The 26,619-nt window shown below is 48.2% G+C and overlaps 1 protein-coding gene across 2 annotated transcripts in view; it reads left to right on the top strand.

Annotated features, from left to right (window-relative positions):
- Positions 1-26,619, top strand: part of PLXNA4 (plexin A4) — a 477,218-nt gene that overhangs the window by 23,367 nt on the left and 427,232 nt on the right. For both annotated transcript variants that reach the window (XM_063323702.1, XM_063323701.1), the window contains exon 2: positions 5,455-6,718. In XM_063323702.1, the coding sequence (XP_063179772.1) occupies positions 5,540-6,718 (1,179 nt within the window). In that variant the 5' untranslated portion in view covers positions 5,455-5,539. The remainder of the gene's footprint in view (positions 1-5,454; positions 6,719-26,619) is intronic.

Below are 26,619 nucleotides of genomic sequence, written 5' to 3'. Positions count from 1 at the left end.
CAGTTGAAGTATGGTGCCTGTCTTACGAGATTTGGCTCTTTGTGGATTTATACAGTGCTAATTACAAGGCTTCAGCCTGAGAGAGGACTTGTGTCTCACAGATCTTCCTAAGATTGCAAAGCAGGGGGAAGCATCCACCCACCGGCATTCAATGCAACGTAAAGTGTGCGATACAGCCTCAGCCGGCAAGAAAATAGCTGCCTGCTGACTCACGGAAAAACCTGGGGTCAGAGCCCCTTCCTTGCTGTTTGAGGATCAAAGTGGTGTTTTGGGGGTCCCGGCGGGATCAGGTCCAGAAAATTTTAAAGACTTCATTTGGGTACTCTTCAGAGCCCCTGAAGCCTTGAAGGGAATTTGCTTGACTTCTGAGGAAGGAAACGCCGCTTTCCTCAAGGCTGTCCTAAAATGCTGTATTTGATATACAAGCTGGGGAGACCTGCTGGGATGAAACCCAGTACATTTTCTTGTCAATATTCATCATCCCTTTAGGGGCGGGGGCTGTGCTTATTCCTCTCCGTGTCTAGAGCCACGGTCTGGTCAGGGTCTCCTGACCTGTGAAGTGCCTTCTAAATTCTTGGCCAACTTGGCATTACCAACCCCATGAGAGTTGCACCTCACTAAAACATGGCAGAGATGTGTTTTGTAGTGAGAACAGAGCCCCAGGAGTGCACGGTGGCTTTGTTGGGAGACAAGAATGAGACTTTTGAAACAGAAGTCAAGCCGATGCTCTGGCTTTTGGCAACTTTTCACTTTTCTCAGTGCTTTGTACTTATATGGTCTCAGACAGACGTCCGCAAGGTAGGATCAACAAAGTTAAGCGCTGTTGTGACATGCTTTGCTTAAAATCAATGACCTTGTGTGCTCTTGGGTGACCTTGCTATGATAGTTTGTTTGGGGGTTTACATTTCTCCAGTTACTGTGACAAGGAATAATTTTAATAGATTTAACCTTAGAATACTTTCAGGCGAGTCTGCTCCAGAAAAGAGAGTTTAATGCTGGTCTCTGGATTTGTAGGTTATTTCCATGACCTCAAAACTCCATTCTTGTTTCTGTGGCACTGAACGTTTGTGTTCTTTCATTCAAGTCTCTCTGTAGCAAATTCCTGGAGGAACTGAGAAACCATTACAAACCTCTCTGCCCTCCCTCCCAAGCACAAAGGAGCAGAGCTCTGACCTGCTTTTGCTGATAGGAAACCAAGTCTGAAAGGCAGGCAGAAACACCATCCACATGCAGTTTTAACACATGGGGGAATCAGGGAAAAAAGGAGGAAAGTCTTACTCCCAGCAAGTGTTAATCCCATCACTTAATATGCTTCTGGCAGATGCGCGGGTAACAAGGTGATGGGCACCATCTGACTGCCTGAATAGAGTAATCTGCATGACGAGGGAAGGCCGTGTTGTCCCACCTCAGCTTAAGTGCTTTGCAAACAACCCACTCCTGAAATTAATCTCTTTATTTGGGACAAGCTGCGGCTTGCGCTGGGATCTGTTCCTTGCGGTGAGCTCCAAAGAAAAGATGCTCTGGCATGGGATGCCCTCAAAGGAAGACTTGCCTTCAGTTTCCGTCAGGCGTTGGACAGGTTGTAAGTTCGGGGAGAAAGGATTTAGCTGAAGTTAGAAGCTGTTTTTTGTTGGGGAAGCTGTTGACAATGTCTCCATATGAGTTTTCTCTCCATGTCGGCTCCCAAAGAAAAGATTCTATCCGTGGTAATCAGGGTTTATTAAAGGAAACCAGGGAAAAAAAAAAAAAAGTCTTTAGCTGAGATTAAACGGATTGTGTAGCTGCACTTGGGGCTGAATCGCTGCGTGCTGGCTCTGTCGCTGGGCGTCTGCCTCGTCAGCATCTGCGCACGGCCGCCCGCATCCCGGGAAGTGAATAGCCGTGCCTGAGTGGAGCAAAAATAAACAGAGGAGCGTGCCGCCTGATTGACGCTGGGCTTCGTTAACCACCCAGCCCATGCCATTGGCATTGCCCAGGAGTCCCGGCTGCTGTTGGCTTCCTCCTAGCCAGGTGCTGCCTGCTGGAGGACTCACTGAACCCATCCCGCCAGCCACCAGGACCCAGGAGTGGTGTCAGACCCGCTCTGCGGGAGGAGGTGGTGGATGTTCTTCCTCTCCCGATGCTATTTTTCAGCATGTTTTGGTCCTGTTCTGGATTTTAACATGTACTTTTGCTCTGAGCCCCTGGCTGGAGCTGGACCCCGGGGCAGGTTTCCTTCCGTGGCTCTCACGTGTGACTCCTCTTGCCACTGACCTTGCAGTGTCCCTGCTGCCAACGTGTGGCTGTGTCAAGGGACCTGGTGATGTGAATTTGTCTACCGCCTTTGATGGCAGGAGGGTTGTGTGTATGTGAGCCAAAAGGGGGGTTGCTGTCATCTCCCATGTGCACCCAGTGACATGTTCCTTTCAGGAGCCGTCATTGCAGTGGGGTGGATTTGTGCCAGTCTCCAGTACAGGGACGTGACCATGGATTCTGTGAGACTGTCAATCAAATCTCTCATTCCCCTCTCCCTGTACGCTTCCTCCAAAGTCCTTCCCTCCCTGTCAATTGACAGACCAGTCCTTTGTGTCCTCTTTATTCCTGATTTATTCCTATTTCCTCAGACACAGTGCATTCTTCGTGACTTTTTCCCCTTGAAACCTGCTGCGTTTTGAGGATGTATTCAGCATTCCCTAGCTTTCCCATCTATTAACAACCACCAGCTTATTAACCACCAGCTAAGTTAAAAGAATTCAGGAAAGTTTCTTCCTCTTAGGCTTTTTTGCATCCAAACTTTTCTTGTCCAAGGCCCCATCTATTTACCATAGGGTTACACATTGTAGAGTCTTGGGATTGTGTCCTGGAGACAGAACGAAGCTGCATCCTCGCCATCCCCTTCCTCTACAAGTGACAGTCTCACCTCAAAGTCAATCACGATTCTCACCTGCTTGGGCCTCAAAGATTTCACGTCTGGAGCATATCTCCTCTTACGTTGCATTGGCCACTGATTTGAATGGGCAGATTTCCTCCTGCTGTTGCAACGCTGCTCTTGGGTGTTGTGATGACCTTTGGGCAGAGGGCTCCTGTTGCAGAAGAGGGGCAGTTCATTACCTCTTCAATGTCTGAGTCACGGCAGTTCCCATTTCCCTGTCCTGCAGCTGTGCTGACTCCGCAGGGCTAAGAGGAGCAAAACAGAGTAAAATATAGGAGTAAAATAGATATCTTTTTAGTACTTGAAAAGAATAATTTCTTCCTAGATCTGTCTAGTGCCCGATCAAACCAACATCTGTTAGAAATATGGATCATAACTCAGAAGTGACGGGAGCCGGTGTTCAGGGTCGCCACGTGATGTTTCTGAACACAGGACTCAAACAGGGACAGCTTCCCTCTTCTGCTGCTCTCTCAAGGATGGCCTCTTTTGAAAGAGGAATGGTTGTGCAGGGAGAGCTCATCCCATCGCTGCTCTATCTATCATAATAAAGGTTATTAAAAGCCTACGTGACCAGCCTGCGTATCCCTGCAGAGCGAATCCTCTCCTGCTCGCAAGACAGTCTTGCAAACTCTGCAGTATAAGCTTGATTTTATTAAATATTTGCTTGACCAGAAAGGCAAAGCAGAACAGGGTAAACATGCCTAAAGTAAATGTGAAATGACCTTTGTCCGTCATCTATCCAGCGCCTGCGGCTGCTGCGGCAGGGAGGGCAGCGGGAGGTGAAGGTGATCATGCAACAGCTTTGAAATTCTGGCTACTGTGAGAATTTTGAAATATTTGGGGTGGCATAAAAGCGGTGGATGCTCTGCAGCAAGCCCAGACTTACCCTTTCCACTATCAGATCTAATCAGTCTACAGGTCAAAAGAAGACAGGATTTATTCTGTTTATTATTTCTTGAAGTAAATTTTTCAGTTCCAGTGGCATTAGCAGAGCTGCAAATCCAGAGCTGTGTCACTGCCACATCTTCCTCCCTGCTGGGAGCTGCAAACAGTGATTTTTCCCTTGCCTCCTGCTTGCGCGGGGCTGGCTGTCATCACCTTTGCTCAGCCAGTTACACCCCTGATTTCAGCAAAGTCACTCTGTGAGAGAGGTAATAGGACGCTGGCCTGCAGGAGTGGAGCTGGGGTTTGGCTTGCATTCTTTAGAAAATCAAGAACAGTTTTGTGAAATTCTGATCTGGGTGTTAAAGAGGGATGGAGGGAGGAAATACATGTGTGCCTCAGCCCGGCCACCGGCAACAAGGGTTGTGTAGCGAGCACTCATCAAAGAGCTTGGCTGGTGAGACCTGAGCTGGTAGGACTCCATCTCCCACATGCTCTGTGGAGCCGTAAGGGGCCAAAGCCACTCTTGGTACAGAAGCAGCTATGAAAAGGCGGAGGACCAGGGAGCAGATGGATGTGTTGAGTAGGAAGATGCATTTTTCACAGCATGAGGATGGGACTTGGTGATGTGCTCACCACATTACAGAAGCTGTTTGAACCCCGTACTGCTTCCACCACCCTGGTTAAAACCTGGGAGATTTTAAGAGATTGAGTGGTACAAGGAAGCCCCCTTTCCTCTCTTTGGAAAGTCACCAAGCTGGTCCCTTGTAGTTAGTTTTCCTACTTTACGGTCCTTTAGGCTTTATTACTGCCAATAGTTAGACAGCCCCGTTCCCAGTCATCTGAGATGCCCTGGGGAACTGCATCTCTCTTTTAGACAATGTTTTCTTGGCTCTGCAGTGGGTGGAGAGCGGTCTTGTGGTGGGAGCCCAGGGGAGGGAGGAGACATGGTGCTCAGTTTGCTCCCTGCTTGGCTGCATGCCCTTTGCAGATGTGGCTGGGAAGGCTGGCACACCACAACTCCTGCGTCTGTACTCCAAGCTGGACTGGCATGAGGCAGCTTTGATCTGGAAGCCATGGAGAGCCTGTTCAAACAGGCCCATTCTGGACCGAGGTCTCCCTGAAAGGATATTAATGTCAGACCAGAGCTGGCTTCTTCCTGGCAAACTTCAAGGGTTGCAAAAGAGCTCAGCATCCATCTGGTCCTGTCCCTGTAGGCAGGTCCCTGACCTTCTCTAGGCTTCAGTCTCTCATCCAGAAGAGCAGGATAATAATCCTTCTCCTGCCCTGTCTTCTTAGATAGCAAATACACAATTGGGTCAAAGTTGGCAGCGCGAACAGCAATATTGCTTGATGTTTCTACCATTAGCCTCCTGCATTGCTCTGGCTTTTTGTGCTGCACCGTGGGGCACGTGTGTGTGTGTGCTGGAGAGTAACAGGGTGCTGATTTATTATTATGCTATGTGATTTCTGCTCTTTCTACCAGCATCTTTTCTTTCAGGAGGGCTCCCTTTGTGCTGGTTTTAAGCAGAGAGCTCAGAGACGAGAAAGGGAGGATTAGCAATTAAGTACGCTCTGATGATGGCATGGTTGTGGAGGAAGGAGGAGGAAGGAATACTCCATAGTAATGTACTTTTGTTTTCTTTTCTCTTTGCTTGTAGGGCAAAATCTGCCAGGGAATTGGTGTTCTGAAGACTCTTACAGCTTTTAATCCTCGTTCCCTTGGGAATACAAACCTTTCTAATCATGTCACCGGCCATGTGGAAATGGACTTGCCTGGTTTCTCACCTCCTACTATCCACCACAGTGTCGCCTCTTGGTAGGCAGCAGCCACCCCACCCAAAGAGGTCCTTCATCACTTTCACTGGAGACCAAGCAGAGGGGAACTTCAACCACTTGGTGGTTGATGAAAGAACTGGGCACATTTACTTGGGAGCTGTCAACAGGATCTACAAACTCTCCAGTGACCTGAAGGTCCTGGTGACCCACCAGACTGGGCCTGATGAAGATAATCCCAAGTGTTATCCTCCCAGGATAGTCCAAACCTGCAACGAACCTTTGACACCCACTAACAACATAAACAAAATGCTCCTCATAGACTACAAGGAGAATCGATTGATAGCCTGTGGGAGTCTTTACCAGGGCATCTGCAAGCTCTTGAGGCTGGATGACCTCTTCAAGCTGGGCGAGCCCTTCCACAAGAAGGAGCATTATCTCTCTGGGGTGAATGAGAGTGGCTCTGTTTTTGGAGTCATTGTTTCTTACAGCAACATGGATGACAAGTTGTTCATTGCCACTGCCGTGGATGGCAAACCTGAGTATTTCCCCACTATTTCCAGCAGGAAGCTCACCAAGAACTCCGAGGCAGATGGGATGTTTGCGTATGTCTTTCATGACGAGTTTGTGGCCTCTATGATCAAGATCCCCTCAGACACCTTTACCATCATCCCTGACTTTGATATCTACTACATATATGGCTTCAGCAGTGGTAACTTTGTCTATTTCCTAACTCTGCAGCCTGAGATGATCTCACCACCTGGCTCCACCACGAAGGAGCAGGTTTATACCTCCAAGCTGGTCCGGCTTTGTAAGGAGGACACAGCCTTTAACTCCTATGTTGAGGTGCCCATTGGCTGTGAGAAGAACGGGGTGGAGTACCGGTTGCTCCAGGCAGCCTATTTGTCTAAGGCTGGAGCCATCTTAGCAAGGTCTTTGGGTGTTGGCCCTGAGGATGATATCCTCTTCACAGTCTTCTCGAAGGGGCAGAAAAGGAAGATGAAGTCCTTGGATGAGTCTGCTCTTTGCATCTTTGTCCTGAAAAAGATCAACGATCGCATCAAGGACAGACTGCAGTCCTGCTACAGGGGAGAAGGGACGTTAGATCTGGCCTGGCTCAAAGTCAAGGACATTCCCTGTAGCAGTGCGGTAAGTGAAACTCCTAAGCACCCAATCTTGACCTCCTCATGTGCTCATAGGTCTTAGAGCACTGGTCAACGATTAGAGCAGGGACTAAGGAACTGAGACTGCCTCATCCCAGTCCTGTCTGTGCCTGCACCCAACCAACCACACCACCTAATTTAACCAGTTCATGGCTCAGTTTGCTCATGGACGAGCCGAGGAAGGTATCGCTTTCTGAACTCCGCAGCCGTGTTATGTTTGCGGCTGAACTAAGCCAAGGGGCCTTGAAATCTTTAGGAGGAATTGGCCTCTTGTTGTTGTTACTTCACTGTGCAATTCATTAGGGGTGTAATCACACTTCCTTGCGCAGTCTTGGCTCAAACCTAAACCAAAATAGGACATAGATAATGTCAAAGGCTGGTTTCTGTTTCTGCTGGTGTAATTTTATTTCCCTGAGCTGGAGTTGGAGCAGGATTTGTTCAGGGAGCTTTGTGAAGCCAGGCCTTCGTTTCTTCTAGGGCTGAGAAGCACTGGTCATTAACCATCAAAGTCCCTCGTCTTCCAGTTTCCAGCCAGCTCTGTGCTGTCTCTGTGCTGAAAAATTAAGGCCTGGCTACAGATCAAGGATTAAATGCTGCAAGATTTAAGGTCAGGACTGGGGAAGAGGCCGGTATACCTGACCTACAGATGGTCTTAAGAAATTGTCTTAGTTTATTCTGTCGGTTCAGTAAGGTGTGATTGCAGAAATCTGCGTCAGCCCCGCCAGTGTGCGGCTGGCTTTGATACCATGCACAGAAATCAGCATTACAGCCGGCACTGCACCCAGGCTGCTGTAATAGCCGCCTCTCTGGGCTTTGATTTCCTTCCTTAATTAGCTCTTTCAAGTGAGAGGCAAGTTCAAGTCTGAGCAAAGGGAATATGGAGGCACACCAGAGCGCTTGCCTGCCCCATAATCTCAAGGCAGAGTCAGGGCTCGGGCTATGGGATTGCTCCAGCTTTCCTTTATATTCATGCCCCCTTTGCCGGGGGATCCCTGCTGTTGTTCCTTTGCAGGACAAGGACGGACCAAGAGGAATGCAGACAGAAATTTCATTGCAGGGAGACTGATCGTACCTTTCCCTTCCCCAGCTCCCCTTTACACCAGTGCCCTCAGCATCGTTGCTTGACCTTACCCTGCTCTCACACTCCCACACTGAACGTGCGGAGGGACAAGCCCTTCATTTGAGTTGGGATCTCTTCTGCCCAGACCTGCAAAGCTCCCTGCGGAGTATTGCGCAGGGAGAAAGGCTGTGCCCAAATCTGGCTTTGATTTTTTTTTTTGTTTAGCCTCAAGGCCTCTGCACATTCAAAGAGCTGCCTTTAGATTTAAGCTGGGAGCTTCCCACTGGAGTTACTTTCCTGGGCTGTTAAACCTCTCCATGCATTTGCAAATCTGCACCGCTTGTGCTCCACACTAACACTTGCAATACTGGACCTCTCAAATCAGGAGGTTTGAAACCTGTCAGTCACCTGGATTTGGTGGCTTTAGACAGGAACTAAAAGAACAACAGGTTTCTTGTGTCCCTTGGGGTAAGTCCCAGACCAAGAAGACTGATATATCAGCCGGAATTTAGAGTGACAGGACTGCAGAGGCTGGGGAGAGGGCAAAGAGCCAGGGACTGGGTGCCACAGAGGCAGAAACTGTTAGAGCATATTTGTGACTGCATTTCTTCACTGTGAATCAGAGATGCTAATTCTTCGCAGCTGGAGAGGGAGCCTGGAGATCCTTGAAGGAAAAATAGGAGTCTTAAAAGTGTAACTAAGTGGGCTGTCCTCTCCTTAAATGAGTCTACTTAGAGCTGCTGGCAAGCCCTGCCCGAGATCAGCTGTGCTGCCCAAGGGAAGAGGTATTAGTGACTTGGCTGCTGTAAGGGTTGCAGAGTCCAGCCGCTAAGCTTGGAAAATATTTGATGGTTGGTGAAGTATTTTGGAGCCTGGATATATGTCTGCGAGGGCCTTGTCTCCTTTCCTGATGTCCTGCTTGACAGCCAGCCCCCAGCACTGCTGCTCTGCCTCTTAGCACGTGTATTTGAAGCAGCTCTAAAAACAATTACAAAGCCATCGGTGAGACTTTCCCTGGTTTTGTGTGGGTGTCATGTATTTCTCTGCTGGTGCAAATAGAGGCTTAACCTGCCTGTGATCAAGGCTGGGGCTGAACTTCAGCTCTGCTGCCGACATCCCGCATGTGAACAGATACGGCTGATGCGCGTGGCATTGAGCAGCTGGGTAGAGATGAGCTGTGGGAAACCCTCACGGGGCATTGTTAGAAATACTGTTAGAAGACTTATTCCAGCCCTTCAGAGAAGGACCACAAGGATGATCAGAGGGCTGGAGCACCTCTCCTGTGAGGACAGACTAAGGAGTTGGGGTTGTTCAGTCTGGAGAAAAGAAGGCTCCGAGGAGATCTTATAGTGGCCTACCAGTATCTTAAGGGGGCCTACAAGAAGGCTGGGGAGGGACTTTTTAGGATGTCGGGTAATGGTAGGACTAGAGGGAATGGATTAAAACTAGAGATGGGACGATTCAGACTGGGCATTAGGAAGAAGTTCTTCACCATGACGGTGGTGGGACACTGGAACAGGTTGCCCAGAGAGGTGGTGGAAGCCCCATCCCTGGAGGTGTTCAAGGCCAGGCTGGATGGGGCTCTGAGCAACCTGATCTAGTGGGAGGTGTCCCTGCCCATGGCAGGGGTCTTGGAACTAGATGATCTTTAAGGTCCCTTCCAAGCCTAACGATTCTATGATTCTTTGTGGTATTAACTGTAGGACTGTGAATTACGGAGCTGGGCTCATAGCACTGTTCTCTCATCTTGGTGCGTGGTCAGGTCTGTCTTTTGGTAACAAATATTTTTCTAATAGGGCGGCGATAACTGACTCAAAGGGGATCCACATGCTAGGATGCTCCTCTTCCTGCCTTGGTATAATGCGTGCTGAAGGACACTTCAGGGCAAAAGAGGTCTCTTGGGGACCATTCCCAGCACAGCTTTCCTAACCTGCAATATAACGCCCAGAGAAGTGGTGGAATTGCCATCCCTGGAGGTATTTAAAAGATGGGTAGACATGGTGCTTAGCGACATGGTTTAGTGGCGGTTTTGTCAGAGTTAGGTTGATGGTCGGATTTGATGATCTGAAAGGTCCCTTCCAACCTAGGCAATTCTATGATTCTATAATAAGTGCAGGGATGGTGGGGGAATGGCGCGCTTGGATGGAGTAGTACAGAGCACAGTCTTCAACTTCTCTGGTCAGGCAGTTTTGTTGGTGCAGCTGGAGTTTGGAAAGCTGAGGTCAGGTAGGACCTGGCAAGAAGCTGGGCTGGATGCGCTGTGTCTCCCGGTCAACATGCAGAGGGAGGCATTGGGTCTCCAGATCTCCTGGAGACTTGCCCTGATCTGATTTGCAAACCCAATGTGAAGGCAAAGGACTGAGACACAACTGTGTAATGAGCCTGTGCTTCCCTCGTGCCAACCACGCATTACATACTGCAGATTTCAGCAGCTTGATAGAAGAATTTCCAGAATGGGAAATATAGAGGACTGGGGATGAATAGATCAATGTGCATTCCTCCCCTGTCCCTGTGTTACAGGTGTCCTATTACTCTTCAGCATAAATCAGGGAAAAGTGATGGATTTTTTATGTCTGGGCAGTTGATTTGCAAATTGGCGACGTTCACTCAGGTGATGAACAGCTCCAGGTAATACCTCTCTGGTTTTCCTCTCTGCAAATACAGGATAATAGCTTATATTTAAACCGTACACTTGACCCCAAATGCTTAGAAATTCATATAATCAGAGAAAAATGAGGCTGGTAAAAAAATAGAGTCTTATGAGGTCATCTGATTTGCCCTTCTGCCCTACTTATAACATTTCTGACAGATGTTTGTCTCACCTGTTCTTAACCTCCAGCGATGGAGATTCCTCCCTCTCCCTACATGATCTGTCTTTGCTGCTAGGAAGCTTTCCCTCATGTCTAATCTAAATCCCCTTTCCTGATACTGAAGCTATTCCTACTTATACAGCCCCAGAGAGCGATTTCATTCCCTTTGGCTGTTTAGCAAGAGCCTCGTGTGCCACCAAAACGCGACCACTTCTGTGGTGCAGCGTGGTGCATCAACGTGCAGAGCAGAGGGACCGAGGCTGTATGGACGTGCAGGGTGATGGCAGAAGGAAGGACTGTTCTGGGGGGGAAAAATAGGCTTCTTAAAACAGAAGACAGTCTTCAGGTTGGATAAGGAAAGCCGTGGTTTAAATATGTTTTGTGAAGTTTGTAATTAACTGTTGGTACAGTTGGGAAATGCTGAATTTCTTTTAAAAAAAAAAAAAGGCAGTTTGGGAGGAGGATGGAGATGTTAAATGGGCTATTTCGGTACAGGACTTGATCATTGGGGATTTGTTGATTTTCATGATTATGGAATAGGATTAACAATAGGTGCCTTTTGAAGCCCAGTGACAATTGCACTACAGGGATGCTCAGTAGCAGAGGCAGGGGAGCCTTCCCCTCTACCTTGGGGACCAAGCAGGTGAACTGTGTGGGACACACAAGCATGGATGAAGAAGAGGAGGGTATTGGAGACCGACCCCAAAGCAGCAGGAGGGTGCCAGGGCCTGCTGGGGAGATGCAAGAGGAATGGGGATCCTTGCTGGAGCTTGGGTCGCAATGGAGTCCCAAGCATGGTATGTTGTTGGCACATGATCCCGGCTGTCAGCTTAGGAGCTGGTTGAGACCCTGGGCTGCTTTCCTGGGAGACCCTGGTCCCCTCATCAGCCCGATCTGCCTCACAGCATCACCTGCTGCTCTGCAGCCTAACACACTCCAGTCCCTGAAATGAAAAGGTGTCACCTCCATCGCTGTAGCTTTTTACCGGATACACAGTGCAAATATCTGTCCAAGATAATCAAAGTGTCTGTCCCCAACTATTGCCTGGCTTCTGCCTTTTGCCAGTATTTTCTTTTCCTTTTGGCAGGAAATGGAGTTTGACTGTTTAAATTACTGTATTCAATCTCTTCCTGTTTTTCATGGCAGCGCTGTCACTTGGAGGAGAAAAGAAATGTTTTCGAAGCTGACCAGCCAACAAAAGGCCTTGTGTAAAGTGCTGGGCAATATTTTTCCAACACTTTTCTAAGAGAGGGCAGGCGAGGTGGGTGTTTGGGACCTGAGTCATTGTCTGATGAGTGACTTGGCTATAGAGGCTTCCTGTGCTTCTGCTACTTCAAGGCGCACCTAAGTCAGCAACTCCCCAAAACATCCTTGCAGTTAACAGTGCCTAGATCCCTGAGAGTCCTACATCTCCTCCATACATCTGTTCCTCAGGTGGACTTTGCCCTCCTACTCCCCTGACCATCCTCGATGCTTGATGCCCACCAAGCAAGGACTGATGTATTCATGGGGTTTAGCTGAATGCAGGAGGAGGTTGTGAAGGGCATATTGCTGATCAGTCCTTCCATGGATGGCTCTCAGGCACGTCTGGATGCCAGTTGGGTGCACAGGCGTTCTGCTTTGGCAACATGAGCACCTCGCCCAAGGATGAATGCTGCTTGGCCCTTGGGGTTGATCCACGGGCTTTCTTCTGCTCTGTGCCACCAGGTTAGGAAGGGCCATTTCTAGCTCAGGTGGCAGAAGGGCTTGGTGTATGTTATGGGACAGTCGATTTGACTCCTAGTGAGGCCACTGATGGTGATGGAGTGGCCATGATTTTCCTATAAACAGCCTATTTCATTACTTTTCTCTTCGTCCCAGGGCTTGTATTTGCCATCGCTGGTGCTAATAGGACGCAGGTCTGATGGAGCACCTCTAGGACACCAAGACGAGGAACAGCATTACCCGTATTTTACAGGAGGGTTGGCTAAGGCACAGTAAAACATAGCTGTCAGCACGGTTGCAGCTCAGAGACTCCTGGATCTTAGTGCTGTGCCCAGTGTTCCCAAGTGTTGTGGGAAGAGGGAATATCGTCCTTGCTATTGTGTTCCTCTCTAGCATGGGGGACAGAAAAACAGGGTCATTTAGAAAGGAGGGCATGGGCTGGAGCTGTTGGAAAGAAGGGGCATTTCGAGGAAAAAGATCACTTTATGAACTGAAAATCAGGAATTGTCATCTCTATCTGTCATTTCGCCCCATCATTTTCCCTTAAAAGGGAAAGGTTGGGATGAAAGGGAGTGTTAGCTTTTGCCTAGCCCTTGGAAAGAGGAATGAATGGAAGGAGGTCCATGCGATACTGCTGCTTTGACATTTTGCACACTCAGCCCCTGCCCGTTTCTCCTGGCTGGCTTGGCTGGTAGGCGAGCCTGCCACTTTCCCAGGGGAATGACTCACGGTCACAGGAATGAGCTATCGGTTTCATTAGACCTCGTAGTGTCACCGCTTGCCGGTCGGGCTATCCTAAGTAAATCTCTGCGAGGGTCAATGCCACTCCTGCTTGCACAATAAAGCTTTTTGTTCATCTCTACTGGATAGACCATGCACAAGAGGTTTGCTATACAAGCTCACGTTTTTGATCCAAAGGGCTCATGGTCGGTTGAGGTCAGTTCTTGGTCAACTTTTAAAAGTGTTTTCCTCTTCTTTCTCTGAAGCTGCAAGCAAGAGCAGGAACAAAAAAAAAGTGAAAAAAAAAAAGACACGGTGCAGTTTGTGCAAAGGCAGTAGCCTCAGAAATACGGTAATGCCTCTCTGGGAATGCTCACTGGAGACTCAGAGACGGAGCAAACAGGCTTATTACTGCCAGATCTCTATTTGTATAATTGGTCACATCAGTTTGTGTTGGATGGGAGTGTGCGTGCGTATGTGCGGAGCATGTTGTTGGAGGGACTTGCTGAGCCCAGCAACTTTGATAAGAGGCGACAAGCGTCCTCTTGCTGACGCTGGGAGCTGGAGTGGATGGAGGGCTTAACCAGGGAGGCAATAATGGACAAGGGGCAGGGCGCTAGCTTAGGGTTCCTGCAGCTGAGCTCTGTGATTTGCACATCTCCCCCCATGCACCTTCCCACTCCTCATTTCTCCATCTCCAGCAGGCCTGACCATCATCTCCACTGCAAAGCTGGCTGTACTCCGGGATGAAAGACACTTCATCAGAGAGAAATGTCATATTATCTTGCTACATGATGCAGCTCAGGCGAAAGCGGAGCAGGGAGCTCTCTCCAGGGACGCGGCTGGTATTTCTCATGATTATTGTCAGTGGTGGAAGTGACCAGAGATGTCTGGGGCCGTGCTCCTCAGGCTAATGGAGAGCAGCTGAGTTCAAATCTCCACCGCTCCGAGCAAGGTCCTGGCCCCTCTGTAAATGGAATTAGGAAAGTCTCCCCATCTCTTCCTCTGTGAGGTGACCAGCGGGCTCATTAACTAATTAGCACTAATTCATTGATTAGCATGCCTAGTGTTCAAGCTAGGGACACGATGGTTGGGGTCTAATGGAGTTGCAGGAACAAGACCCTCCTGGATTTTCCATACTTGCCTATGGCTGAGCAGTGATGGGTGAGCACTGCAGGACTTCTCCAGCACCTGCATGAGCTTTCAGTTCAGCCTGGGTACAGATGCTGGCAACATCCCAGTCCTCTGGACATCCTCAAAAGCCCATTCAGGTGGGCATGCACTGCTAACTTGGTGGTGACAGCTCATTTGCAGGAGCTTCTCAAGCACCACCTTGATTCATCTTCACTTTTTCCTCGGTAGCGGTCCTTCCTCCCATGTGCCACCTCTCTGCTTTGAGCCAGTAGGGATAAGGACACTTCCCTGCCTCTGTAAAGTGCTCTGCGTTCCAGGCAGGAAAAAAAGTGACTTTGGAGGCCCTGGGGGAGAGAAAACCAAAAACTCTTAAACACCTACATGAACTGAAGCTTGCACTCAAGGGCTGTAAACCAGGGCCTAATTGCATGGAGAGGATGATTGCATTTGAGGTATTAAGTATGTTCCTCATTATTAAACACCTGTCCTTGAGAGGATACTTCCAGATCAGTGTGCATGCAGAAATAATGCTGGCGGTAATCAATTACCTTCTTATCACACCCCCACCCTGCAACCTCTCCTTCCAAAGTCCTCATTGTTTGTCCCTGGGGGGGGTGGAAAAAGCATGCTTTGGTAACAACCTCCTTCTCAAACCCATTTATTTACTTCCCAAGCCAAACGCAAGAGGAAACCCTATGCCTTTAAGTGGCCGGGTGCCAAGCCCGTGCGCCCAGTGCTGTTCTCTCCTGGCTCCTCGCGTCTGGTTGACCCCGCTCACACAAGATGTTCATTGAGGATGGAGCAGAGCCCAAGGCTGCTGACTCGCTGTTGTGTCTGAGATATTTCAGGCTCAGCACCCTCCCTCTACCATCGGTCCCATCTCTGGACCGCGTTGGTTCTGCCGGAGCAGCTCAGCGTCTTTCAGCGTCAGCCCCAGGTCCTGGTGGTCCCCCAGTAGCTGCTTCTGCAGGTGAGCGAGGTGCCAGCTTGTCCATCACTGCTTGGGCCATTTGCCAGCGCTGCTTGCCACACGGACAATTAGATTTGTTTCTGGGAACTGATCTTTGCCGCTTCCCCTGCCAGCGAACCAGGCTGTTTTCTTCTGTGGTTGAGCCCTGCGGTCGCCCGTGGCTCAGCCTCGCATTTTTGGAGGGCTCCATATGATCTCCTCGCATTCAATTCCACGCCAGGAGATCAGCTACTTCGCAAACCTGACCTCTTATTGCCTCGCCAGGAGGTCGCCTTGCAGGCCAACGGGAATGCTTGTGCAACAGTGGGTTGTTTTTTTTTTTTTTTTTTTTTTTTTAAAAAAAAAAAGCAGCAAACAAAACCCAGCCATCCTGGAAGAGCCAGAAGCAAAGTGACTCCAGCTCCCTTCGTGAGCCTGATGCTATTTAAAGCATCTCCGGGCTGGGGGCAGCCGAGCGCGGGAGTTTGTACAATAACCGTTCTGTTGAGGAGGGGGTCGAGGGGATGCTGGATTCAGCGTTGCTTTCTGGGCCAAACCCTGCACAGACCCTTTCTCGCTTGCCTGATGCAAGTGTAGCTGACAGGGTGAAAAACAGTGCAGGGTCTGTCTTAGTACTTGGAGAATCAGCGGAGATGTTTAGCCTCTGGGAACAATCTGATGCACATGTCTGTATTTATTTTATATTCCAGCGCACACACATACAACGTAGAACTTTTTTTAAACCCCCCCGAATTAAGTATGTTTCTCTATTTATCCAAATTGCATGGAAACATGGCTCACTGTAATACTGGGTAGGATTAATTCAGATGCTGGAAGTGTCCATCCTGAAGACTGGCTGGTTTGAAGATGGAGATGAGAAAGGCCAATGTCCCTACAGAGAGATGCCCAAGTCTCATCTGACTGTATTTCTGCCCCAGACACTCCCAGTCTAGAATCTGCATGACTGTACTGGTGTGGGATATGGTTTTGCTGTATGTTTGCGTGAGAGGCAGTTTATTAGCGCTGGCCCAGTCTTTGGGTAACGTGAGAACAGCGTTGGGATGGAACATGGTGTTTGCAGAGCCAACGTGGGCCTGTAGATATGTCCAAGTTCAGGACAGAGCTGTGGACCTGGGTGTCCTGCACACATGTACCTCCGAACCATCCTTCTCTTCACTCTTATTTTGTTGCACAGATAAATGTCAGTAAGTGGATGAATGTGGTTTGCTCAAATGCAGACTTCTGTTGCATCTTTCTCCTGCAGAGAACTACGCAATACCTAACATCTTCCCTGTGCCGCCACCCCTCAGTTTCTTCAGTTTAGGAGCTAGTAAACATTGCATCCCCGATGTTTTCTGCTTTGTCTTGCAGATTCTAATAATATTTCAAATATTTAAAGAAGTACTTGAAACGCAGGAAAGGCAAGACAACCCAGATCTGCATGCAACTAAATGGTGGCACCGCAGAAAGACAGAGAGACCTCTGTTCCCTGCATGCCGTATTGGAGCTGGCGTAGCTGATAGAGCATGTGGGTGACATTAGATCAGTAGGAACAACATCGCATTTTCCCTGTTTCAATGTCATTACCCCGCCGTTGTCAGTGTTCCAAAATATAATAGGATTTGTTCAGCTGATTTATCCTGTAAACAAGCGATATTAGCCAGGCGCGCGTTTAGACACACAGGGAGAGTGGGAGAGGCAGAGTGAGGGAGCGTGCAGAAGGGAGTAATAAAAATGTACTCCTCCTAATGAGGGAATGACCCAGCACTTATCAATGGGTCGGGGCTATTGGTCGGGATCCTGCGCCAAGAAACACAGGGCTGTAATTGTAATGGTGTCCCTGCTCCTGAGGGCCGGCTGCAGCCTCGTCCCGCTCTCGGATGCAGGAGAAGTTTGAGCTTAATGGCTTGAGCGAATTTATACTCGGCTGACACGGGTGCTCCGAATTCCTCAAGTACCGAGATCTGCACGGATAGAGGCAGTGAGTGGGAAGATATTTCTTTTCAGGGCTCGAGCGCTTCAGTTTGTTGTTTAAACTGATAGACAGGCTTCTTTAAATTCATTTTCTGGGAGATGATAGGACCGGACGCAACTCGGTTCTCCCTGATACAGCTGCGCAGCCCTGGAGCTCGGCACGGCTCTCCGACATTCGGTGAGCAAGCCAGGGCTTCCTGTAGCCAGCCGAGCTCTCTCAGTTTCCCCCTGCTGAAGAGTAACAGCACATACATGGCGTTCATTACAACACTTAGCTTACCTTCGCAGGACCGCGGTGAGGCTTAATTAATGCTTTTAAGCGGCTCTGGGATCTCCGGGCGAAGGTGATGCTTGCATGCAAAGCAGCGTTGTTGTTTAATTTATATAGCGCTGTTGGTGCGCGTGGCACTTTGCAGCCCAAACGATAATTTTGCCTGTGTAACAAAATAATAATTATAGTAATTGTGATTCAGTGGAGAATCTCTGGTGGTGCCGGCGTAGGGGAGGCAGCTGGACTCTATCCGGCAAGGTGCTGGTGTGCGTCACTGGAATAGGAATGAGGGGTTCCTGGCAGCTGCCAGAAATGCTCCAGAAATGCTGGTTTAACCATTCTGCTGCCAGCCAGTACTGGAGATAATGGGCCAGGCACGTTCTCCGTGAAAGGGAGGAGAGGTCAGCAAGAGAAGAGCCCTGCAAGCGTGGATGTTGCGTCCATCGGGTGAAGATGGGCATGAGTAACTTGGGGAAGGGCATGTCTCTGTTTGGTGTCTCTATTGGATGGACAAGCCTGAGAGAAACCCATGTTACGGCAAGGATGCACAGGATTACGGCACACAGCTGACACAGGATAGAGCTCCAGTCTCTTCTTATACCTCTCTCCTCACTGCAGTGGTTGTTTCCAGGAATTTTTTGTATAGAAAACCTTTGGCTGATCATGGAACTGCAGTGTCCTTTAGGATAAAATGCAGCAGCTAGTGAGCGCTTCTCCTTCTCTCAAAGGTGCCTTTCTGCCTACACAGAAAATCCTTTTCACCTAAGAATTTCACTTTCTGGGACTCCTACTCCCCATCTCAGCTACAGCAGCATCAGGGGAAGTCAGTGCTACTGTGTTTCAGGTGCGTAACACAGCTTTGCTGGTGGAATATGTTCTTACAGAAGAGCTCTAGCAGCTTATTTGATCAATACTTCACTTTTGAAAAATCCCTAAATGCTTATTTACCCAATAGACCATGGTGGTTTCAAAGGCAGAACTCCACACTCAATAATCTCTTTTTTTGGGGTGTGAAAAATTTTAAGTGAATTTTTTAAAGCTCATGGAAAGCACTGAGCTGAGAGCCACAGAGATCATATTCTTCTGTTTATCCTTCAGTGCTTCATCCATACAATCCTCCAGCCTCTGATCCAGCAAGGGGAAGTTTATGGGACCGCAGAAGAACTCAGTTTCCTTTTTACAGTCACGCTTGCTGCTCTTCAGCTCCCATCCATCCTCCTTATTTGTAGGTATAGTTGCCATCTGTGAGATGGTGAACCTCAGTGACCGCACACCTTGAGGATCTGATTTTCACCCCAACTGCATGGCTTGGTGTGCTAATGCTGAGATTTGGAATAGTAATGCTGTAAATCTTATTGAGGGCTTGGAAAAGACATATGCAAAAGAGAGATTTGGCTGACACAGTGATGGTGTTTCCCGTCCCTGGAGGTGTTCAAGGCCAGGTTGGACGGGACTTTGAGCAACCTGGTCTAGTGGGAGGTGTCCCTGCGCAGGGCAGGGGAGTTGGAACCCGATGATCAACCAGTTGAACCCTTCCAACTCTAGCCGTTCTATGATTCTATGTGGGATGTGAAGACCTCCATAAATGGGAGTGTTTGTACTATCTCAGTCTGACACTCTGCATTGCTGCTGGAGGTACTGGCCTTCTTCACTGCCTATATTGGACTCTCGGGGTCTAACCAAGGCACTAGAAATATCACTTAAGTTACAATATCCAAACACGGAGAGTGCAAATATCCTGCTCAAAAATATTGCCAGATATCTGAGTCTGTTCTGCACCTTGCCCTGTTTATCTTGACATAGCATGACTGTTTCTCCTGGCAAGTGCTTGGAGGTGAGGTTGACATGGGAGCTGAAGGAGGCAGTGAAGCTGGGATCAGTACACCATCTGCCAGTGACACAGATTCATTAACCTGCTGGTGTTTCAGGCTGGATCATAGAATCATAGAATCACAAAATGGTTTAGGTTTGAAGGGACCTTAAAGATCATCTAGTTCCAACACCCCTGCCATGGACAGGGACACCTCCCACTAGACCAGGTTGCTCAAAACCTCATCCAACCTTAATGGTAGGAGTGTCTTCTATGCAAGTGACCAAGAAGTAAGAACATTGTTTTGCTGAGGATGGTTTTGCACGCTTGATATCTATGATGTGCTTCTCTGGATGGTCAGTCTTGGACTTTCCTTCATGGGGGATGAACTGTTTCCCTCTGATAGCCCAGTGCTGCTTCCAGAGCAGAAATGCTGCTGCTGGACAGTCCCATGCCAGTACTCAGGCAATGTGCATAGCAAAAGTGGGAACAAGTGTTTGAGAACAAACCACGGGCTGAAAAGCATTTGCTCTGTGGATGTGAGACAGAATCAGCAGACCCTGAAAGTTGTGGTCTGCATCTCCAGGGTCTGCCGCATGAAATAAGAAACGCAAACTCACTGCCAGCATTGCTTAAATTTTTGTAATCTTGGGGTCTAGAAGATTTTTAGGGGTTCGCTACTCAATGTACATGGTATGAATCTTATGGCATTCTAATCATTCAGAAAGTCGGGACCTAGAGGATGATAAATTTATAGCAACAGTTACTTCTTACTAATAATCAACCAGCTCTGCTGAGCAAAAGGCCTGAAGACTAAAGAAACCTGTTGGTCTCTGTAAGAAAGGCAGCCTCCTCTTCAGGAAATTGCAAATTTTACGACGTGGAGGTACATGGTGTAGACTGTTGGGAAGCCTTATGCTCACAGTGCAGCAGGAACGTAAATGTGGGCATAAAAAGTCTGTACTACATTAAGATTCTGCAGCACTCTGGAAACTTGACACCAGTCCTTGAACTGATGCTTAAACTGGAGACCTAAATACCAAACGCCTGTACCAGATCTACTCAATTTGAGTAACTTTCCCCTTTGTTCCTGCGTTCCCGAATTATGTTTGACTGAACACCTCTTAGCATAGTGGGTGCAATTTCCCTGTAATTGGTAAAGTTACTGTAACTGCACTGTCATTTGTATATGGTGACATGTAATTGCATGGTAACCATTGCTGTGGTTGCACAAGTGAAAAGCAGTGTGCAATTATAATGTATTTCCAAATGCTGGCTCTTTATCCAGCTTCCATTATATCACAGAGCACCCTGGGGAAACGGTACTGGATATTTTCGTAAGTCATTAGACTGCAGGCTAACCGCTGAAGAGTGGGTTGGTTGGTGATCTATGCTATCTTTGCTTGGTGGCCCAGGGTTCCCATCTTTCTGTCCGCAAAATTTCCCCGTGGCTTTGAATTGCAGATGACAAAGGTCTACAGCCGTTGATGCTCACTGGGCAAGCCTGCAGCCTTTTCCTGACCCACTGTCAGGAATGCATGTGATGGGGAGGGCAGCAACAGGCATCAAATTATGTGAATGATGTGGCAGGAGGCGAAAGTCAGAGGGGCTGTCTCCATCCTGGGCTAGGGCCTCATAGATAGACACAGCCAACGGGCTGAAAGGTGGCGGTTCTGCCAAAGTTCACAGCGCAGATAGTAGGGAGAAAGTCAGATGAACCAAAGTCCACTGGTCTCAGAGGCATCAGAAGAGACTCAGAGGCAAAGCAAATCCAACTTAAGGAAGGCAAGGTACTAATGCCAGGGGTAGGGCAAACCAGCATCTAACCAGAAGTTCACTGGGCAGTGAAGGCCATGTTTATACCATTAAGAGAAAAGGCAAACAGGAGAAACACAAGCCTTGGGTACCACACTGCTGCCGCTGGAGTTTAAAGACCTGTGGTTTGCAGGCAGATGGTTTCCATCATTTGCAGCTCTGCTGGGTGAAGATTTATGGTTCACCCCTGCACCAGGTGATCTAGACCCTAAATTTCCTAGCTTGTATCTCTTTGGGTACCGTGAAGTTCCTGGTGACAGATTTTCCTAGGGCTTCCATCTCTCTTGATTTTTAAATATTCTGTTGAGTAGGATACATGTCCACCCTCAGCCTCACTGAGCCCTTGCAGTCAGGAAGGAAAGAAGATCTTGCAGTCAGGTGATGGAAAAGACCTTGGATATCTCCTTGCAAAGACTCAAATGCACATTACTGTTGATTTCTTATTGCTGTTGGCTCCCTGGCCCTGCTGGCAGCACAGACAGCCGTAATGTATGCGTTCCCTCCATCGTCTGGCGTAGCCAAGCCTGAGATAACAAGAGTGAGAAGCCAAGTACCTGCCACCGTATGAAGACAGGGCTGTTAGGTATTAGCTGTAAATCAAAGGCGAGACTTGGCCGTTGGGACAGCCTTTCTCCCCAGTGAGTCTGTGGAATTGCTTTGGAGCCTGCTGAGATATCTGGAAAAAGGCCCTGGTGCTTTGATTAAGGAGGAAGATTTCACCGGAGCGAAAGCAAGGAGGAACGAGGGATGGCTAATCCTTTATCGAAGCTTTTCCCAAAATATGGATTAGGCTGTATGTAGTTGATTATCAGGGTCTGTTTCAGAGCAAAATAGCTAAAGCAGATGTTTAAGGGACAATTGTGGTTTATTATGAGCAGTGTTTGTACTGGCTCCCTAATATCTGGTGCTTCAGCCCTTTGTGCAATGCCAAAGTGCTCGCTTCTGGTGGGGAATCAGATGAGGACGGGGAAGGAGGTGTTGTAATCAGAGCTCTAACCCTTCTGCTGAGTTTGGGGGTTTTTGGGGCTCAGCAAATCCCTAGGGGACTGAGCCAGCACCAGCCTTGTAAAACCATCCTCTCCAGGAGGGCTTGGTTGTGCTAATTATTTATTTGATAGGCTTAATCCTGGAGAAGGCAAATGCCTGCCAGAATCCTCCTGTAAATCAGGCCCATTCTTTTGCACATCCTTCCTATTTCACTGGTGAATGTGACACTTGGCCACGGTGTCACGGCTGCAGATGAGCCCCCTGGTTGCCTGTGCAGGGAGCGGTGGCAGGAGCAGACTGCAGCCTCCCACGCGCTGGTTCCCCCCGAACATCGGCCCAAGATGGAGAGGCAGCTGGTGGGACTCGGGAGGGCATTTATGCCCTGGGAACTGCCAATCATTCTCGCATGAAGATATTTTGGATATGTAGAACACCTTATAAACCTGTGTTTAGAAGCTTTCCTGGGGCAGAGGGACGGTGAACAATATTCCCTCTTCTGCAGGTGGGAACCTGGAGCAGGATGAGAAACTCATTGACTCCAGTCCAACATCTCAACCGCATCCCTTCTGAGATACCTACAGACTGTGCCGTGGATTTCTGGGTTAGATTTTAACTAATGTGAGATGCAAGAATTGCTGATCCTATTCCTGCCTCTTTAGATCTTCCCTTTGCCCCTCCCCGGTATCCCAGCTGGCGCGGCAGCAGTGTTGCAAGCAGAGTGAATTCATGTCCTCACCTCCGCTTTCATTCTGGAAAGTCGTTAACGTGAAATTGCCGAGCAGGGAAGCTCCAGAGAGTTTAACGTGGCTACTTTATATTGCTGCTAGGAGTGCCTGGAATTGAAAATAAACCTGTGCTTGCAACTCCTGACCCTTTCATCATAAATCCAAACTTCCTTACGTGTTTCTCTTTGCTGAAGAAGATGACTGTATTTCTGTCTTTACAAAGGCGTGTGTGTAGCTGAGAGCCACAGCTGCACAGAAGCCGGCTGATGTTTATATGTAGGTTTTCGCTTGCTGGCATTTTTTTTGCAGATGATCCCTAGAGGAAATAACCCAAATGTGTTAAATGAAAATAGTTTTCATGTGGTGCGTGGCTGGCTGGCCTTGCTCCTATTCTTGGGGGATGGTTGTCCACGTCACAAACCACAACTCTGCGATTGCTTCTCCGGCACCCACGCAACAGCGTGTGAGTGAGCACCGTGGCCTCATCTGCCCTCACGCACCAGTTTGCGTGTCTCAGAGGGTAAGGTGTGCTGTCGTGGTCCTAGATCTTATCTGAACTGTGTCATGTAAGAGAAAGTGCTGATTTTGCACTTCAGCCTTGCCCTGGTGCTTGGATCATCATAGAATGGTTTGGGTTGGAAGGGAGCTTTAAAGGCCATCTAGTCCCACCCCCTGTCATGAGCAGGGGCATCTTCACCTAGATCAGGTTGCTCAGAGCCCCATCCAACCTGACCTGGAACATTTCCAGGGATGGGCCCTCTCCCACTTCTCTGGGCAACCTGGGCCAGTGTTTCACCACACTCAGCGTAAAATATTTCTTCCTTATTTCTAGTCTAAATCTTCCCTCTTTTAGTTTAAAGCCACTATCCCTTGTCCTATTACAACAGACGCTGATAAAAAGTCTGTCCCCATCTTTCTTATAAGCCCTTCTTATAAGAATGTGTCTTCCTGTAAATAATCTCAGGGAAATGAAATGAAATAAATGGGCTTAAAGTTAGTTTTGTGTCTGCATGGGGGAAAACCATGATATCAGCCCCATTAAGGCTAGGTCTGAGTTCAGCTGGAGCTGGGCCCAGCTTGATGAAGGAGGAACTAACCTGTGGCTGTTGGATTAATTAAGCCTCACAGGCTGGAGATGTGCTGCAGATCAGCCCCAGGTTATTGTGGTTGATGCTGGGATCTCTGGGTCTATATCCTCTTGGGATTTTGTGGGTAGGTGAGAGCTTTCTCTGGCTATGTGAGCTCTGATATACATCTACAGCAATCATATACTCTAGCTAACGCAGCCTGGCTGGTGATCGAGTGGGTTACAGAGGGCCCAGTGCTGTATCCTTACAGCCATGAAGACTCAGACCTGACTGGGGAGCAAATAGAAGTAGTTTCTACCTCCCTTCAAAACAGCATGGGTTGCTCCTGTCTGATATTCAAAATCCTGGGTCACGCAGCCCAGATGATTCTATGGGTCCTTTCTGATCTCCAAGTGCTTCACCTGGAGTAGTTGGTTTTGGCTGTGCTGCAGGGTGGGGATTGTGTGGGAGGCAGTGCTACACCAAGGAGGATGCCTCAGACCATGCATCAAGCCAGCTCTGCTTGATTGCTATCATTTCACCGCTGCTTGGTGTAATTTCCTGTTGTTTGACGTGGAGTTTCATCCACTGGTAAGAAGTTTGCTGGTCCTATTGCGTATTTTAATCCTCTTGTGGGTGAAGAAAGCTGTTTCCTATTTTTTATTTTCCTTTAAAACCATGGCAAAGCATGACTTTCTTTCCTTGCCCTTCTTTCTGCCATCTGTAGAAAGTTTGGGAATTTCTTGGTTTTAGTCTGAAATGGTTCTTATCTCAGCCTGTCAGGCCATCACTTTGGGTGAGACACATATACAGTTTTATTATCGCCTTGAAACACAGATCATGTTAATTTGAGAGCTTAAAAGTTTCCAGTCAAACTAGGCCTGACTTCCAGACCTGGATTCTTCTTAGGTCCTACATCCATAGGATGATTCAGGTTGGAAGGGCCTCAAGAAGTCGTATAATCCAGCCTCCTGTTCAATGCATGATACATCTTAATGTGAATCATCCGGAGTCCTTTTGCAATCAGCTGGCTCTATCAGAAGGTGATCTAGCGTATTGCAAGTTTGGTTGGATGGCTTGGTCTGTGATGTGCCTCCTTTCCTCTGTTGAATAGGGAGGTACTTTAGATGATCACTCTAGGCTACTTACTAAGGTTTCACATGGCTAAAGCAAGGTGAGGTGGATCCCACACCAGGCGATGAGTCGGGTAGTGAATTGGTGAACAGAAGGCTTGTCACACCACATCAGCCCAACACACTGCTCATCTCTGACAGTCAGTGTCTCATGTCTCGCAGAAAGATCTGGGAAGTGTCGCTGCTTCAAACACGTTTGTACTTCCTGAGTAATCAAGCTGCAGCTTTTCCATCCTGACCTATGTAACGAATCTGTTTGTGTTCTCATTAGCCACAGAAATGCTCGGTTTTTGCAAGTCATGCTGTTGGCAGGGGTGTCCTGCCTCTCTGAAGTGTGGCCATCGGTATGGTGGTACCAGGCCTCGGGGGAATTTGGCCTTTGGATTTGGGAGACAGATTTATCTTACACTTTGTGCTGGCATCGTAGACTAGCAACATCCTGTCTGCTGCTCATGGAGGCTGTTGATCTGATCTGTAATTGCTCTTTGAGCTGGTGCTTTAGCTCTGAAAGGGCAGTCCACAAACACTAATGACTCTTGTGGGCCAGAGCTCAGGCTAGCTGTTCCTTACTAATGGCTGTTTGAATTCCTCATAGGTTTTATGCGTTTATAAATACATTTAAGACACATTATTCTTCCATTCAGTAAAACATTCTGTAATTATTCCCTGTAATTGCTGGGTGAGGATAAAATGAATCAACTATCAGGCTTTTACTGCTCGTGAACTGAAGTAAGGAGCAGCACGTGTTCTGTCCATGCTTCCAGAAAGGTGTGAGCTCAAAGGAAACAGTCATGGTCCTTTATTACTGGTATATGAATACTAGGCAACCTTCCTGTACAATTAATTATTGCCTTTCTAGGCATTAGTCCAGCAAAACACCTTAAGCGGATTCTTAACTTCAAATCTGTGAGTGGTCCCAGTGAAGTTAATAAAGTCTAACTGCTTTGGCAATTGTGTACTGTGGTATTTGGAGCTTCACCTTTGGTTGACTTATTCTGTGGAGATCTTCATATTGGCCACCTGTATTAGCCTCACCTACTGTCCAGATGGTTCCTTAAGGTAGAAGAGTTGTCCATACGGTTCTGCTGCTGTACTTCTGTAACTCCCTGAAGTCCAAAGAAACACCCTCAGAGATAATGTGCATCTGTATACATGGATCCCAGTAAAGCATCTGTGTGATGACAAGGCTGTTGAGTTCAAATCCAATAGGTGTTAGAGCTTAGGCAGCAGCATTAATGAATGGGACCTTTTCTCTGGTTGTTAGGAGTTCATGGGTATCTCCAACAAATGCCAAAAAGCTCCTATAATAGCTGTGAAACCTTCCCCTCCTCTCCAAAGGACTTCAGTGAGTTATAGTACCCTGGTAAGATGGATGGATGGAGGATAATTTCCATTTCATGGGGAAGAAATGGAGACCCAGAAAGTTGAACTGCCCAGGCCAAGCAGTGTGAGAGAAGGACCCAGAGAGAACGATATGATTAAACTAACCCCAGGCATGGGGCGTGTGTGCAGGCACCATCTGTAGTGTTTAATCCTTAGAGTGCTCCCTACTGCAGATTTGACCTGGGATAACCAACTCTCTCCCAGATGGTTCCTGAACATGCCTTGGGGGAGTATAATTTCCAAGATGTAACGCGAGTGATGCTACAGGGTTTGTAGTTGGGAGGGGAGTGGTTATTTAGGTTTCATAGATGTGAGCCTTACTACTGGATCTCAGGGCCAGAGGGC

Source organism: Chroicocephalus ridibundus, chromosome 1, assembly GCF_963924245.1.
Source record: "Chroicocephalus ridibundus chromosome 1, bChrRid1.1, whole genome shotgun sequence".
In the NCBI taxonomy this organism is placed as follows: Eukaryota; Metazoa; Chordata; class Aves; order Charadriiformes; family Laridae; genus Chroicocephalus; species Chroicocephalus ridibundus.
This window is presented reverse-complemented; position numbering and strand designations above follow the sequence as displayed.